Raw genomic sequence first — 14,864 nt, forward strand, 5'->3', positions numbered from 1 at the left:
AGTAACATTAGCAAACATTAAAAATCAGTGGGGAAAACACCTCATATACATTAGGACTGTTACTATACATAACACATACACACAGAGAAAACAACAAGTGTTTGTGAGGATGTAGAGAAATTGGCACTCCTGTGCATGGTAGGTGGGAGTGTGAAATGGGGCAGCCAGAATGCAAAACTGTATGCTGTTTTTCAAAAACTTAAAATAGAATTACTGTATGATCCCAACAATTCTACTTCTGAATATATACCCAAAAGACTTGGACTAGTACAGAGTAGTTGTACGTCTCTGTTCATAGCAGCATGATTGACAAAAGCCAAAAGGTAGAAATAACCCAAGTGTCCATGGACAGATGAATGGATAAACAAAATATGGTCTAAACATAAACTGGAATATTATTCAGCCTTAAAAAGGAAGGAAACGCTGATGCTATAAAATGAATGAACCTTAAGGAAATTATGCTAAGTGAAAATAAGCCATCACAAAAGGACAAATACTGTATGATTCACTTATATGAGGTATGAGCATAGTCAAATTCATGGAGTCAGTAGGTAGAGTGGTAGTTGCCAAGACTGGAGGAGAAGGGAATGGGGAGCTATTGTTCCGTGGGTATAGAGTTGTAGTTATGTAAAATGAAAAGAGTTCTAGAGATGAATAGTGGTGATACTTGCACAACAGTGTGAATGTACTTAATAGCATTGAACTATATCCTTAAAAATGGTTAAATAAGTCCTGGGTATGTAATGCACAGCACAGCATGGTAACTATAGTTAATAATGTAATAATGCTGTATTATACATTTTTGTAAAAATGGTTAAGATGATAAATTTCATGTTATGTGTATTTTACAATTTAAAAAGTTGTTTAAGTATATAAACACATACCCAAACCCCAAAACATGGACCAATAATACAGTATTCATCTTAGTGATTACCTGTAGGGAAATAAGAAGGGGAATGGGACTAGGAATGGCAATATAAGTTACTTCCACTATATCTGTAATGTTTATTTGAACAACAAACAAATAGCTCAAGCAAACGAATAAGTGTTCACATTTGTTATTTTGGGGCATTAATCAATTACATGAATGTTTGCTATATTATTTTTTGTACTCAAGCATTAATTTCTTTAATTAGAAGGGTGAGGTTCAATGGCTTCCACATGATGGTATGAGAAAAAGATTTTAATAATATAGATTAAAGCAATTCCAAGAAATGACTAGATCAAGGATATGGCCTTAGAAGTAGCTTAGCACGTAAAAATTATTAAAGAAGTTGAAAGTATAAAGTATTGTGCTATGAAAAGAAAAGAAAGGGACTTGATTAACTGACAAAATCAGATAGTATGTGGATAAGTGAAAGATAAATTGTACAGAGAAAATATGCTATAGATATTTAGTAGAGAAGAAGAAGACAAGATTATGAGTCCATCCAAAATCACATAATGAGAGAAATGGAAACCTAGGAGAACCACAAAGGAATAGGGTATGGGAGAGAAAACAAAGAATGGTAGGGTGTTTGGGGTACAGGGAACATATGAGTCAAGGAATAAAGGCACAAATGAATAAGGAGTTTCTCCAGTAGTGGTTGAAGTACAGCTTGGCTGGAGCCGAAACTAGAAAACACTGAGTAATATAGTTGGGTAAGTAGGCTAAAATTTTCAAGCAAAGATTCTGTATTTTTAACTTATTTCACAGAAAGAACTATTAAGGATTTAAGCAAGTAGTTGTTGTAGTAAGAGTACTATTATAGGAAAATTAATTGGGAGGCATACAAGAAGAGACTAGAAGGGAGAGAAAAACACCTTATATTTTATGGAAATAAACTTTCATGGTACTTGTTAATTTATGGAAGTTTTCATTTGCTTTTTTAAATAAACATTTTAAAAATAATACCATTACCTTCTAGCTTGAGATTTATCCCTCCACATTCTATAATTCCAATGAATTTGCCTTCTATCTGACCGTTTTTATAAACAAAAATTGTTGGTAAACAATTGTCATGGTAGTGTTGAATACAGCTATTCACAATGGCTTTAACAAATTTAGTTTCTGGAAACTTTCTTGCGAGGAGACTAAGATGCTGGTTAACCAACAAACACATTGGGATGCTAAAAAGAGAAATAGCACACAATATCTTTAAAAACAGACTACTTATCTCAGTCTAACAGAGTAAGTGAAACATCTCCATGACAAAAATGTACCTTTGGATAGTCTTTTTTTTTTTTTTAAATTTATTTGTTTGACAAAGAGAGTGTGTGTGGGTGGGGGGAGGGGCAGAGGGAGAGAAGCATCAAGCAGACTCCCTGCTGAGTGCAGAGCCCCATCCCTTGACCCATAAGATCAAGACCTGGGTGGAAACCAAGAGTGGGAAGCTTAACCAACTTGAGCCACTCAGGTGTACCTCTTTGGATATTCTTTTAATATAACAGCATATCAACTCTCATCCTCCATTGTTACCTTTAGTAATGATAAACTACAGAGTCCTCCCATATTTATTGTCAACACAATTATAGCCTGGGAGTGAAGCTTGCTACCGTGGGAATTTGATGCCTAACTAAGGCTAACTACATCTGACCTAGCATCAGTTTCATGAAGTTAGTTCCCAGTTTATAGGACCTAGGAAAAATAAAACAAGACAGGGCACTTCTAGAGAATCTTTGGCAGTTCTGAGATGAAACAAGGGATTCCAACACTTTCCACCACCTTGGGCTTATTCCCACATGAGATTATGACATCCAAAGTGTCTCATCTCAAACTTCCTTGAATTTCTTGACTCTAACATACTTCACCCACTTTTCTTTGACACTCCACTCTATGCAGCATGCTGTTCCCCATTATCCAGAACTATTCCCCAACAGCTAATCGGCCTGACTGGCTCAGTTGGAAGAGCGTAAGACCCTTGATCTTGGAGTCAAAAGTATGAGCCCCATGTTGGGTATAGAGATTACTAACAATAACTAAACTTTAAAAACTTGATTGGAAGTGTGACCAGAACCTGCAATTCTTTCAGCTATCACGAGACTCCAAAAATACCCATTCTTCAATTAATTCCTTTTCTCTCTTACTCACTCACAGCCTTATCAAACTTTCAGAGTCCATCCTTTATCACATACTCATTTCGCATGGGACCTTTCTCTGTTATTTTGCGATCTCTTTAACTGCTTCTTTCAATCTTCTCCACTTTCTATAAATATAAGTTACTAAATTTTTTAAAAGTTCTTACAACTCTGTCTCCTTCAAATGACTACTCTCCTGTTCATAGCCCAAATAAAAAGGAAAATAATAATCTCTATGCTCCATTCCTTTCCTTTCTTGAAAGGTTTTCCCTTTTTTTGGCTTTTGTGATAACACCTTTTTTTTCCCCCCCAGTGCAAAAAAAGGCAGTTTTATTAAAGCACAGGGACAGGACCTGTGGGCAGGAAGAGCTGCTGTGATAACACTTTCTATTAATTTCCTTTTTATTTCTTTGGCTTCCTTCTTCTATGACTCAAATGTAGATGTTCTTTGTGATTCTGTCCTGGATCCTCTTCTCACACTAGACACATTCACTGTGCAATCTTACCATTCTGATATCAACATTGATGAACGTCATCTCCCCTCCTCCCTCGAAGAAAAAAATATATATCCATATATATTATACATTTCTTCTGTATTTTCTTAGGTTGTCGCTGAGGCCAAAAATCTCTATTCTCTACAACATCTAATCGGTAATCAAATCATGTTGCTTCTACTTCCTTATCTCATACCTAAGCTCTCCTCTTTTTCACCATTACCTTTCTCCTTTCCTTTTTTTTTTTTTTATTAAAGATTTTATTTATTTGACCAACAGAGATCACAAGCAGGCAGAGAGAGGAGGAAACAGGCTCTGCCGAGCAGAGAGCCCGAGTGAGCAGGCTCAATCCCAGGACCCTGGGATCATGACCTGAGCTGAAGGCAGAAGCTTTAATCCACTGAGCCACCCAGGTGCCGCCTCCTTTCCTTTCTTATCTGAGCTTCATTAGATTGTCCTAAGTGGTCTGTTTCCAGTCTTGGTATCCCAAATTCATCCTTGACCTTGCTGAGAAGGGAGCTCAGCATGAAATTCTCACCATGCAACAATTGCCCTGCCCTCAAGCTTAAAATCCCTCAATGGCTCCTAACTGCCTTCAATATAAAGTCTGGGCTCCTCAGTGTAGCTTTCAAGGTTCTCTGTGGTCTCTCCAGCATTCAGGGGCCAGAATTTAACCCCAGAAGAACTGTAAAATATAAGGGAGACTTCTGCACTAGAATGTGAGATTAGGGCCTAGTTATGATATTCAAGGCTTAAAATATGCATTTGGCATAGGAATGATGTAGAAACCCAAAACTAGAATTTGGACACAGGTGTAAGACTGAATAAAGTAACAGTTAAGGCTGACCTGAAGCTCAGCCACTAAGCTTGCTGGCCCAGGGTGATTAGATCCCCCTAGGGGACACCAGGCAAGCTGAGCCTTCACTTGGATGAACAGTAAGTCCAGTTCTATAATTTTAATGGCAAATTTAATGGCAAAAAGACATTAAAATTACAGAACATAGGAACCTACTTAAAAAACAAACTCTTGGGGTGCCTGAGTGGCTCAGTCCATTAAGCCTCTGCGTTGGGCTCAGGTCACGATCCTGCGTCCTGGATTGGAGCCCTGCCTCAGGCTCCCTACTGAGCAGGGAGCCTGCTTCTCCCTCTCCCTCTGCAGCGCCCCTGCTTGTGCTCTCTCACTCACTCTCTCTTTCAGATAAATAAAATCTTAAACAAACAAACAACTCTGTTCCTGTAAAATTTATAGAAGGCAGCTAGAAGGGGCGCCTGGGTGGCTCAGTGGGTTAAAGCCTCTGCTTTAAGCTGGGTCATGATCCCGGGGTCTTGGGATCGAGCCCTACTCGGGCTCTCTCTACCTGCCTTTCCTCCTCTCTCTGCCTGCCTCTCTGCCTACTTGTGATCTCTATCTGTCAAATAAATAAATAAATAAAATCTTGAAAAGAAGGCAGCTAGAAATGCAAATCTATTTAGCAGTTATACTCTACGATACGGAAAGTTACGAGTCAATCCATTATTAAAAACTAGGCATTTGGGGCACCTGGGTGGCTCAGTCATTGGGCATCTGCCTTCAGCTCAGGTCATGATCCCAGGGTCCTGGGACGGAGCCCCACATCGGGCTGCTGCTCAGCGGGAGGCCTGCTTCTCCCTCTCCCACTCCCCCATTTGTGTTCCTCTCTCCCTGTGTCTCTGTCAGATAAATAAATAAATCTTTAAAAAACCCCACAAAACTGGAGTTTGCTAAGGACTATTTGTCACACAAGTAATTATTTTGTTTTATTAAATTGATTATAGATTAATTTTCTTAAAATGGGTGTTTTATACCAACACATTAATGCATTATCTTAATGTCAAGAGAAATGAATATTTTATGCAACTATCTTAGACAATTGAACCTCAAAAAATCTTCCAGGGTCACAGATACTTAAATTATTTAAAAATGCTTATTCTTTGAGTCCATCAGAGGAAATGAGAGTTTGAAACAGCCTAGCTGAAACTGTAACACATTTAATCTCTTCATTGAATTTTTGAAAATTATTTGTCCAATCTAATCATTTATCTAGAAATAACCATCAAAGTAAGTAATTTTATGCTGTGGTATGGGCATTCAGAACCAGCATCCATTCTGCTAATCATACTGGGTCCCAGAAAAGACACTCAGTGAACCACCTCAGTATGTAACATTTCTCACACAGAGATCCCACTATTGTAAATGTCAGTGTGCCTCATACTTCCTGGTGAGGAACCAAAATCAGCATCATTTACGAACTGGTTTAACCAGCTAAGTGGTACAGGAAAAGCGGGAAATGATTCTTTTTAAGGCTTTCAGCTGCTCAAAAATTAATTACTAAGCATTTTAGTTACAATTACAGTAATGTCTTCTTTAATGGGACATGGTGTCCTCTCAAAATTTGTGCGAGAAACTGGTAAGCTGGTAAACAGCAGGGCTCTAATTTGCATAAATTGCTCTGTGCAGAGTTTCTGTGAGGACCTGAGGAGAGAAGAAATTTTTTTTTTCAAAGAATGAAATGACAACAATGGGGGAAACTTGTGGCCTCTGTTCCTGGACTGGCTTGGAGCCCAGGCAGAGTAGCAGGGACCTAATGCTGGAGAGATCTGTGAAACTCTGGGAGCTAGCAGTGTCTCTGTGGCACAGAGTTGGGGAAAGTCCACTCTACCCAGTTACTGTATACTAGGCTGGTAGGTCAGGGGACATTTGGGTTATACTTAGTACAAGTAGGCACTATAAATTAATTGATTTAGGAGCATAGGGGAGTACACAGGAATTGTTCCGTTAAAAGAGACTTAAAAGACATGATATATCCAAATGCACTGCATGACCCTTGACTGGATTCTTCATTAATTATTAATTTTGGAATTATTAGTAATTTTGTTAGGTGAGAAAACAGCATTACGGCTATATAGAAAAATGCCCTTATATTTTGAAGATGCATGCTGAAGTACTCAGGAAGAAAGGTTTATGCTGTATATAATTTACTTTGAACTGATTCTGCAAAAAATACACATGCACACACCTACATATAAATAAAACATACAAAAGTGGGGAAATGTTCATTTTTTAATCTACCCAGCTGGCCTTTAGGGTGTACATTTTATCATTCTTTCTACTTTTCTATATGTTTGAAATTTTCCATAATAAATTTTAAAAAATAACTGCCTAAAAGTGTTATTTTTCTCCTTTTTTTTTTTTTTAAGTGGATTTATTTAAGTAATCTCTACACCCAACATGAGGCTCAAACTCAACCCTGAGATCAAGTGCTGACCGCTCTTCTGACTGAGCCAGTCAGGTGCCCTGAAAGAATGCTATTCTCCTAAAAAATGTGACAAGTTCTTTAAATTAGACATGAAAACATAATAAAATACCTAAATCCCTGAAGCCCATTACTCCCTACATACATGTATGTTTATGTTAAAAAGAAAGCCACAGGCCCAAGGTGGAATCACTTGCCCCCCGGGATAGCAAAGACTTAATTACAGTTTCAACCTCTCCAGGAGTGATATCTGGAATTTTGTGGTCAGTACCAAATGAGGTAATCTGTTACATGAGCTCTCCATTCCCCAAAGGAAGATGAGGTGATCCATCTAATTAAACACCCCTCCTGTTCCCCCTAAGAGAAAGTCACTTTGCCTGAAATAATCCTTTCTTTTCTTTTACTAATAACTTCCTGTCCCACCCTCCTTGCTATAAAAACCTTCCATTTTGTACAACTCCTTGCAATTCCCCTCCACCTGCTGGATAGGATGCTGCCTGATTCATTAATCACTTAATGAAACCAATTAGATCTTCAAATTTACTTGGTTAGATTCTGTTTTTTAATATTATATATGCTTTCTTTTCTTGAATAGGCTTTGTTATATAATTTATAAAATCTCAAAACCAGACATAAATATCTTAAAATACTCCTAGTATATTAATATTTTGCAAAAATGTTATGGTAATTACCTTGATCTGTATAAATGAATTATAACTGATACATCTTTTTCTGCATTTGTGACTTCATTCACGTACTGATTTCCAGAAATTTCTCTTAATTCCCCAAATTTTTGTTTTTTCCTAAGAGCTTTCCATTCCTGTAACCGCTTTTCTCTGATTAAAAAAATGAAATGGAAAAAGAAAATCATTATAGTCTTCAGGCCATTCCTAGATATAGTAACAATTTAGGGCAATGAATGTGATGCTAGTACCTATCAAACACTTTTAAAGAATGGTAGAATAACTGTTAGTGGTATTATAATACCAATTTTTCTTTTCTTTTTTTTCCCTTTTTTAAGATATTTTATTTATTTATTTGAGAGAGAGAGACCACACAAGCTGCAGGGAGAGGCAGAAGGAGATGGAAAAGCAAGCTCCCCACTGAGCAGGGAGCTAGACAAGGGCTCATCCCAGAACCCTGGGGTCATGACATGAGCTGAAGACAGACACTTAAACGACTGAGCCACCCAGGCACCCCCTAATTTCTCTTTTCATATGGGCATTTGTGTTACAGGTATTGCAAAGAATAAAGAGTTAGCTATTGCCTTTTAAATTTATTTTTATTTAAGACTAGGTCTTAATCTTAGCTATAGAGAGTTTATTTAAACATTGAGCCAACAAATTCTCATATACAGGTTAAACACTTAGTAAGGAATATACATTAATAATAGCTGACATTTATTGAGTGCTTACTATGTTGCCAAGCACTGTTTTAAGCGCATTACATTAACTAATTTATCAAGTTAGTACTATTATTACCCTGTTTACATGCTCTTAACTATCATGCTAAACTGACCTTCAGTCCAAAAGCTTTGCAAATATGTATAATTACTTGTTATACTTTTATTGCAGGAAGAGAAATAATAGGGAAGAGTGATTACTCTAAGGTGAGACTAAACTGAGTTTAAATGCCAGCTCCCACTTGGGAGTAGCATGAACTCAAGTTATTTAATCTCTCTAAACTTCAGTTCCCCAACTGCGAATGGTAATAATATTAATACGTACTTGCATAAGATTGCTGGGGATTAATGAGATATTCCATGTAGATGTCTTACGATGGTGCTGAGCACACAGAGAGCATTCAGTACGTGTTACCTAGAGAAATTTGCCCTCCACAGAGAACTTGGAAACTTTGTTAAACAACTGTCAAAATTTGCGTGTTTTGGGCACCTGGTTGGCCCAGTGGATTAAGCATCTGACTTCCACTCAGGTCATGATCCCAGAGCTGTGGGATCGAGCCCCACATCAGTCTCCCTGCTCGGTGGGGAGCCTGCTTCTCCCTCTCCCCCTGCCTGCTGCTTCGCCTACTTGTGCTCTCTTTCTCTGTCAAATAAATAAATAAAATCTTTTTAAAAATTTGCATGTTTTGATTTAGTTGTTGAATGCTTGGATTTATGCAGCACATTCAAATGGTTTCTGACACATCCGCAAGTTTCTGAAAAGTTACTGATTCTATATCTCTAAGTTATCTGGGAGTACATGCTCCATTCTTTCTCTGTGTATTAACTATATTTTCTTATTTTCTGCATAATTAAAAAATTTTTTTTAAGTAACCTCTATATCCAACATGGAGCTCAAACTCACAACCCCAGGATCAAGAGTCATGTGCTCTACTGACTGAGCCAGCCAGTTCCCCCATTTTCTTATTTTCTGTACTGATGCTCTGGCATCTGGGACCTAGCTGATCCTGGAAGGACTGCCTCTCCCAGGACTAGGTAATTTCTAAAGATAGCAAGTAACCACTGCAGAACACATTGCTTAAAAGCAAACCAACCAATCCAGAGCCCAATCCCTCAACCGCCTCCTTTATTGGCCTGAGTCACTATTTCTATTCCCTAAGCGTGCCTGCGCCAAGAGTCAGACAACTGGGGACAGCTCCTACAGCCCAGAGCCTGACAAAATTATACAGACTAGCCAATCCTAAATCTGCTTAGCCTGTGTGGCTTGCCTTTTCCATGGAAATCACAGCGAAGTGCCGTGTCCATACTATCACCTCACTCCTGCCTCTTAGCCAACTCTGGTCCTTCCTTCTATGGCCCTGAGTTGCAGGGCCTGTCTGCTGCTCTTGAGAACTGAGTAATAACCTATCCTTGCAATGGCAATTATTTCCTGTTCCGTTGGCATGACCATACCTGAATAAATACAAAATCCAGGTATATTTTAGGACACTCTGTCCTTATTTCACGTATTAGAAACATGTCAGGTAAAACCACTCACTTTACATAATGAGTAAGCCAAGCAAAATGAAGCCTCGAGGAGAATGCCAAGAAGAGGAATACAAACCTAGGGCCTTTTCATGACTTTCAAACTGAGGTCCTTCAGTTTTCTCTCTATTGACCCAGATATTCAGAATTTACGGTTACTCCAAAAATCTCTTGGGAGCCCTATTATGTTCACTATGAGTATTTAGCGTCACTACCATTAATTCCTCCAATTTGATCTCACTGGCTAGATCTACCAAAAATTTCAAAAAGCTTTCTTTCCAGTGATGGGACCACACCCTACTTCATGGTGTGACTGTCAGCGACTTCTCTTCCTCCTCTACTCCCACACCTTCTCCTCATTTTTCTTTGTTATTTCAGTGGATTGGGCAGGGATATTCACAAACACCCAGGTTGTTTTTGTCATCAGAAAGGGACACAGTGTTCAATGGCCAGCATTTTTCACCTAGCAATCATTATCAGTTGGGATTCAGTCACAAAACCAGAAAGCCCTCCAGCCATTTTAAACAGGCTTAATCTGGGGGATTAAGCGCTTTACCCACGAGGTGTAAAAATGAAGATTCTAGGCTGAGCTACCAGGAATGACTCCCAAAACAACACTGAAAACTGGTCTGCCGGGCTTTCTCTGCTTGCAATCCAGAAACTGGGGGAATCAATGTGTCCTGCTGTCAGCCTACACTGGGGATCAGAAAGCCACGGCAGCAACTGTTGTCTATAGGGATCTCGCTCCTTCGCAAAGACTGGAAGAAAATATTTGCAGAAGACACATTTGATGAAGAACTATTATCCAAAATATACAAAGAACTCTAAAACCTCAACATTAAGAAAGCAAACAACGTGCTTTGGAAAATGGACCAAAGACCTTAACAGACAACTCACCAAAGAATATATTGATGACAAATAATGGTATGAAAAGATTGCTCTACATCTGTGTCATCAGGGAAACGTAAACTGAAATAGTAAGAGACAGCTATGTGTCTATTAAAAGGGCCAAAATCCAGAACACTGACACCGAAAAATTGAGAGGATGTGGGATAACAGGAGCTCTCATTCATTGCAGTGGGAATATAAAATGTATACCTTTTGGAAGACAGTTGGAGGTTTCTTATATAATTAAACATACTCATACCATATCATCCAGCTATCGTGCTCCTTGGTATTTATGCAAAGGAGTGAAAACTACGTGTACACAAAAATATGCACGCAGGTGTTTATAGTAGCTCTAACGTTTATCATTGCCAAAATTTGGAAGCAATCAAGATATCCTTCAGCAAGTGAATGGATACGCTGTGGTACATCCAGATAATGTAGTATTAGTCAGTATTAAAAAGAAATGAGCTATCAAGCCATGAAAAGACACAGAAGAACCTTAAATGCATATTACTAAGTGAAAGAAGCCAATCTGAGAAGGCTACATGTATATGACCCCAGCGATATGGCGATCTGGAAAAGGCAAGACTACAGAGACAGTAAAGAGATCAGTGGTTGCCAGGGATTGGCAGGTGGTAGGGAGGCTGGCAAATGGGCAGACATGAACGTTTTCCAGGCAGTGAAAATACTTTGTATGATACCATAATGATGGGTACATGTCCTGCATTTGTCCAAGCTCATAGAAAACACAACACTAAGGATGAACTGTAATGTACACTTTGGACTTCGGGTGATTGTGATGTATCAATGTGGGATCATCAGTTATAGTACATCTATCACTCTCGTGGGAGATGCTGACAATGCGGGAGACTATGTATGTGCTGGGGTAGGAGGTATATTGGAAATCTCTGTATCTTCCGCTCAGTTTTGCTGTGAATATAAAACTGCTTTAAAAAAATTCTTAAGGGTTAGGGCACCTGGGTGGCTCAGTGGGTTAAGCCCTCTGCCTTCGGCTCGGGTCATGATCTCAGGGTCCTGGGATCGAGCGCCGCATCGGGCTCTCTGCTCAAGCCGGGCCTGCTTCCCTCTCTCTCTGCCTGCCTCTCTGCCTACTTGTGATCTCTGTCTGTCAAATAAATAAATAAATAAATCTTAAAAAAAAAATTCTTAAGGGGCACCTAGGTGGCTCACTTGGTTAAACGTTTGCTTTTGGCTCAGGTCATGATCTCAGGGACCTGAAATGGAGCCCCACATCAGGTTCCCTGCTCAGCAAGGAGCCTGCTTCTTCTTCTTCTCCCCTGCTTGCTCGCTTGCTCTCTCTCTCTCGAATAAATAAATAAATCTTAAAAAAATAAAAGACCTAAAATTTTTCTGTTGTTTTGGCTATAATAAGGAATTTACTTTAAATCACCACTATCAGGATGACTACAGAATTTTCCCATGTTAATAACTTTTGAAAGGTTACATGTTCCTTTTTCCTTTGAAGTGACAACAGAGATACGAAAGTAATACCAAAGTTGGTGGCAATTAGAGTTGGACTTTTGATATGGAATATGGCAGTGGAAGAACTTCCACACAGAGTATCTCTCTTTAATCTCTAGGGCAGAGATTGGCTGGGTGGTCACTGGTATAGCTTCCTCTTCCAGCGCTCATGGGAAGACTACATTGGCCAGCTTCCCTTGCAATTAGATTAGGCCTAGGAGCTTGGATTATGGCCAACAGGAGTGAAAGTGATATGTGCATTTCTGTGACTCACCCCTGAAATGTTGTATGCTGTCACTCACGTTATCTCCCTAGTCCCCAAGCCTGGAGGGAAAGGATTCTGACCTGATGAAGAGAACCTAATGAAAACAGCCCAGATTCCTAGTCATCATCCAAAGGAGAGCTGCTCAGGAGAATTACAGGACACGCACCACCTGTGGGTGAGGAACTGTCCTGCCTAAAACCATTGAGATCCTGTAGTTGTCTGTTACAACAGCATTAATCATCTCAATAAATGCTGCTGACACAAATGATTATATCAGTACAATTGCTATCCTTGAACAATCTTTGCATTCCTTGAATAAACTAATTATTCACTCTAGGTGACTATTTTAATATACTGTTTTATTTGCCAATATGGTATTTAAGGTTTTAGCACCTATGTTTTACAAGTGAGCCTGGTCTAAAGCAATGCTTTTCAAGTTAAGACATGTGGACATCCTATATGATAATCACTTAGGCACAGCAGATGGGCATATTCCTAAGATCCAATCCAAATTTACTGAATATTACCTCTTGATGCTGGCCTCAGGAATGAGCACTTTTAAGCTTTATAACATAGACACTACTAAGTGTCCACTACTTTACACAAAGGTAAAGAGATCCCAGATGTATGCATGGTCTATCCTCTTGCATCTCCACCCCCATTAACTTCCCATCTCAAGAACTATTCTGAAACAAATGTAAGATATCATGTAATTTCATCTGAAAATATTTCATTACATATCTCCAAAAGATGAGGATACTTTAAAAAATTTAATTCACATGGCACAATCATACCTAAAACAATTAATTCCTTAATATATTCAGATATTATTCAAATAATCCTATTCTAAAATACATAAAATAGCCATAAAATTTACCATTTAACCATTTCCAAGTGTTCAGTGGTACTGAGTACTGTAACCATTTTTAAAAGTTTGTTTATTCAAATGTGGATCCAAATTAGATTTATGAAAGTGGTTGTTATATCTCTTAAGTCTCATTTAATCTACAGATTCCTTTCCATCCATCCTTCTTCCTAGCAATAAAATTCAACTATTTAGAGTTTAGGTCAGTTACTTTTTATAAATTTTTGATCGATTGATTTTAAAGAGAGAAAGAGAGAGAGAAAATGGGAGCTGGGGAAGGGGGCAGAGGGAGAGGGTGATGGAGAAGCAGATTCCCTGCTGAACACAGAGCAGACCCCGAGATGGGGCTCCAACTCACGACCCTAAGACTATGATCTGAGCCAAAGTCAAGAGTCAGACACACAATGGACTGAGCCACCCTGGCACCCCCAATTCATTGATTTTTAAAAGATTCAGAAAGTTGTGCATCCATCACCACTATCTGATTCTAGAATATTTTTACTAACCCCCAAAATCTAATCTGTAGTTATTCCCTATTCCCCCATCATAGGCCTTAGTAATTGATAATCTACTTTCTGTCTCTATAGATTTTCCAATCCTGGGACATTTTGCATAAATGGAATCATATAAAAATGTGGCCTTCTGTCACTGGTTACTTTCACTTAACATAGTATTCTCAAGGTTCAGTCCTGTACCATGTGTCAGCATCAAAATCCTTTGCCTGGCTAAATAAAATTCCATTGTACAGGTACACCACACTTTATCTACTACCCAGTTAGTTGATGGACATTCACATTCTTTGTTTTGTTTTTTTTTTTTTGACTATTACAAATAATGCTGCTGTGAACATTCATGTACATGTACATGTTTTGTATATATATCTACCTTAGAGTAATTTCTGGATTATATGATAATTCCATGTTTAACATTTGAAGAAATTCCAGACTGTTTTTCAAAGCAGTGCACCATTTTATATTCCCACCAGCAATTTCTGAGGGTTCCAGTTTCTCCACATGCTCACCAACTCTTATTGTATTCTTTATAAGCACCCTAGTGAGAATGAAGTGGAATCTCATGGTTTTGATATGCATTTCCCTAATGACTAATTAAGTTGATCATCTTTTCATATACTTATTTTCCATTTGTATTTCTGCTTTGGAGAAATGTCTATTCGAGTCCTTTGCATATTTTTAAATTGGGTTATTTTCTTTTGTTGTTGAGTTCTAGGAATTCTTTATATATTCTGGTTAGTAATCCCATATCCTATATATAATTTGCAAATACTTTCTCCCATTTTGTGGGTTATCTTTTCACTCTCTTGACAGTGTCCTTTGCACAGAAGTTTTAAAATTTGATAAAGTCCAGTTTATCTATTTTTTCTTTTGTTGCCTATGCTTTTGGTGTCATTTCCAAGAAATCATTGCCAAATCCAATGTCATGGACACTACTCCCCTTCCATGTTTTCTTCAAAGAATTTTATAGTTTTAATTCTTACATTTAGAATCTTTTAAATGCAATTCTTATATTTAGGTCTTTTAGGTCTTTGATCCACTTTATTTTTTGTTTATGATACACCGTAGGAGTCCAATTTTGCTCTTCTACATGTGGAAATCCA

At 38.3% G+C, this 14,864-nt stretch overlaps 1 protein-coding gene across 3 annotated transcripts in view; it reads right to left on the bottom strand.

The window, feature by feature from the left end:
* The window catches only part of PDCL2 (phosducin like 2), a 38,676-nt gene that overhangs the window by 1,259 nt on the left and 22,553 nt on the right, over positions 1–14,864 (bottom strand). For all 3 annotated transcript variants that reach the window (XM_032334349.1, XM_032334350.1, XM_032334351.1), the window contains exons 4-5: positions 7,516–7,659; positions 1,901–2,109 (exon numbers count right to left, since the gene is read on the bottom strand). In XM_032334349.1, the coding sequence (XP_032190240.1) occupies positions 1,901–2,109; positions 7,516–7,659 (353 nt within the window). The remainder of the gene's footprint in view (positions 1–1,900; positions 2,110–7,515; positions 7,660–14,864) is intronic.

This window comes from Mustela erminea, chromosome 2, assembly GCF_009829155.1.
Source record: "Mustela erminea isolate mMusErm1 chromosome 2, mMusErm1.Pri, whole genome shotgun sequence".
Classification (NCBI taxonomy): domain Eukaryota; kingdom Metazoa; phylum Chordata; class Mammalia; order Carnivora; family Mustelidae; genus Mustela; species Mustela erminea.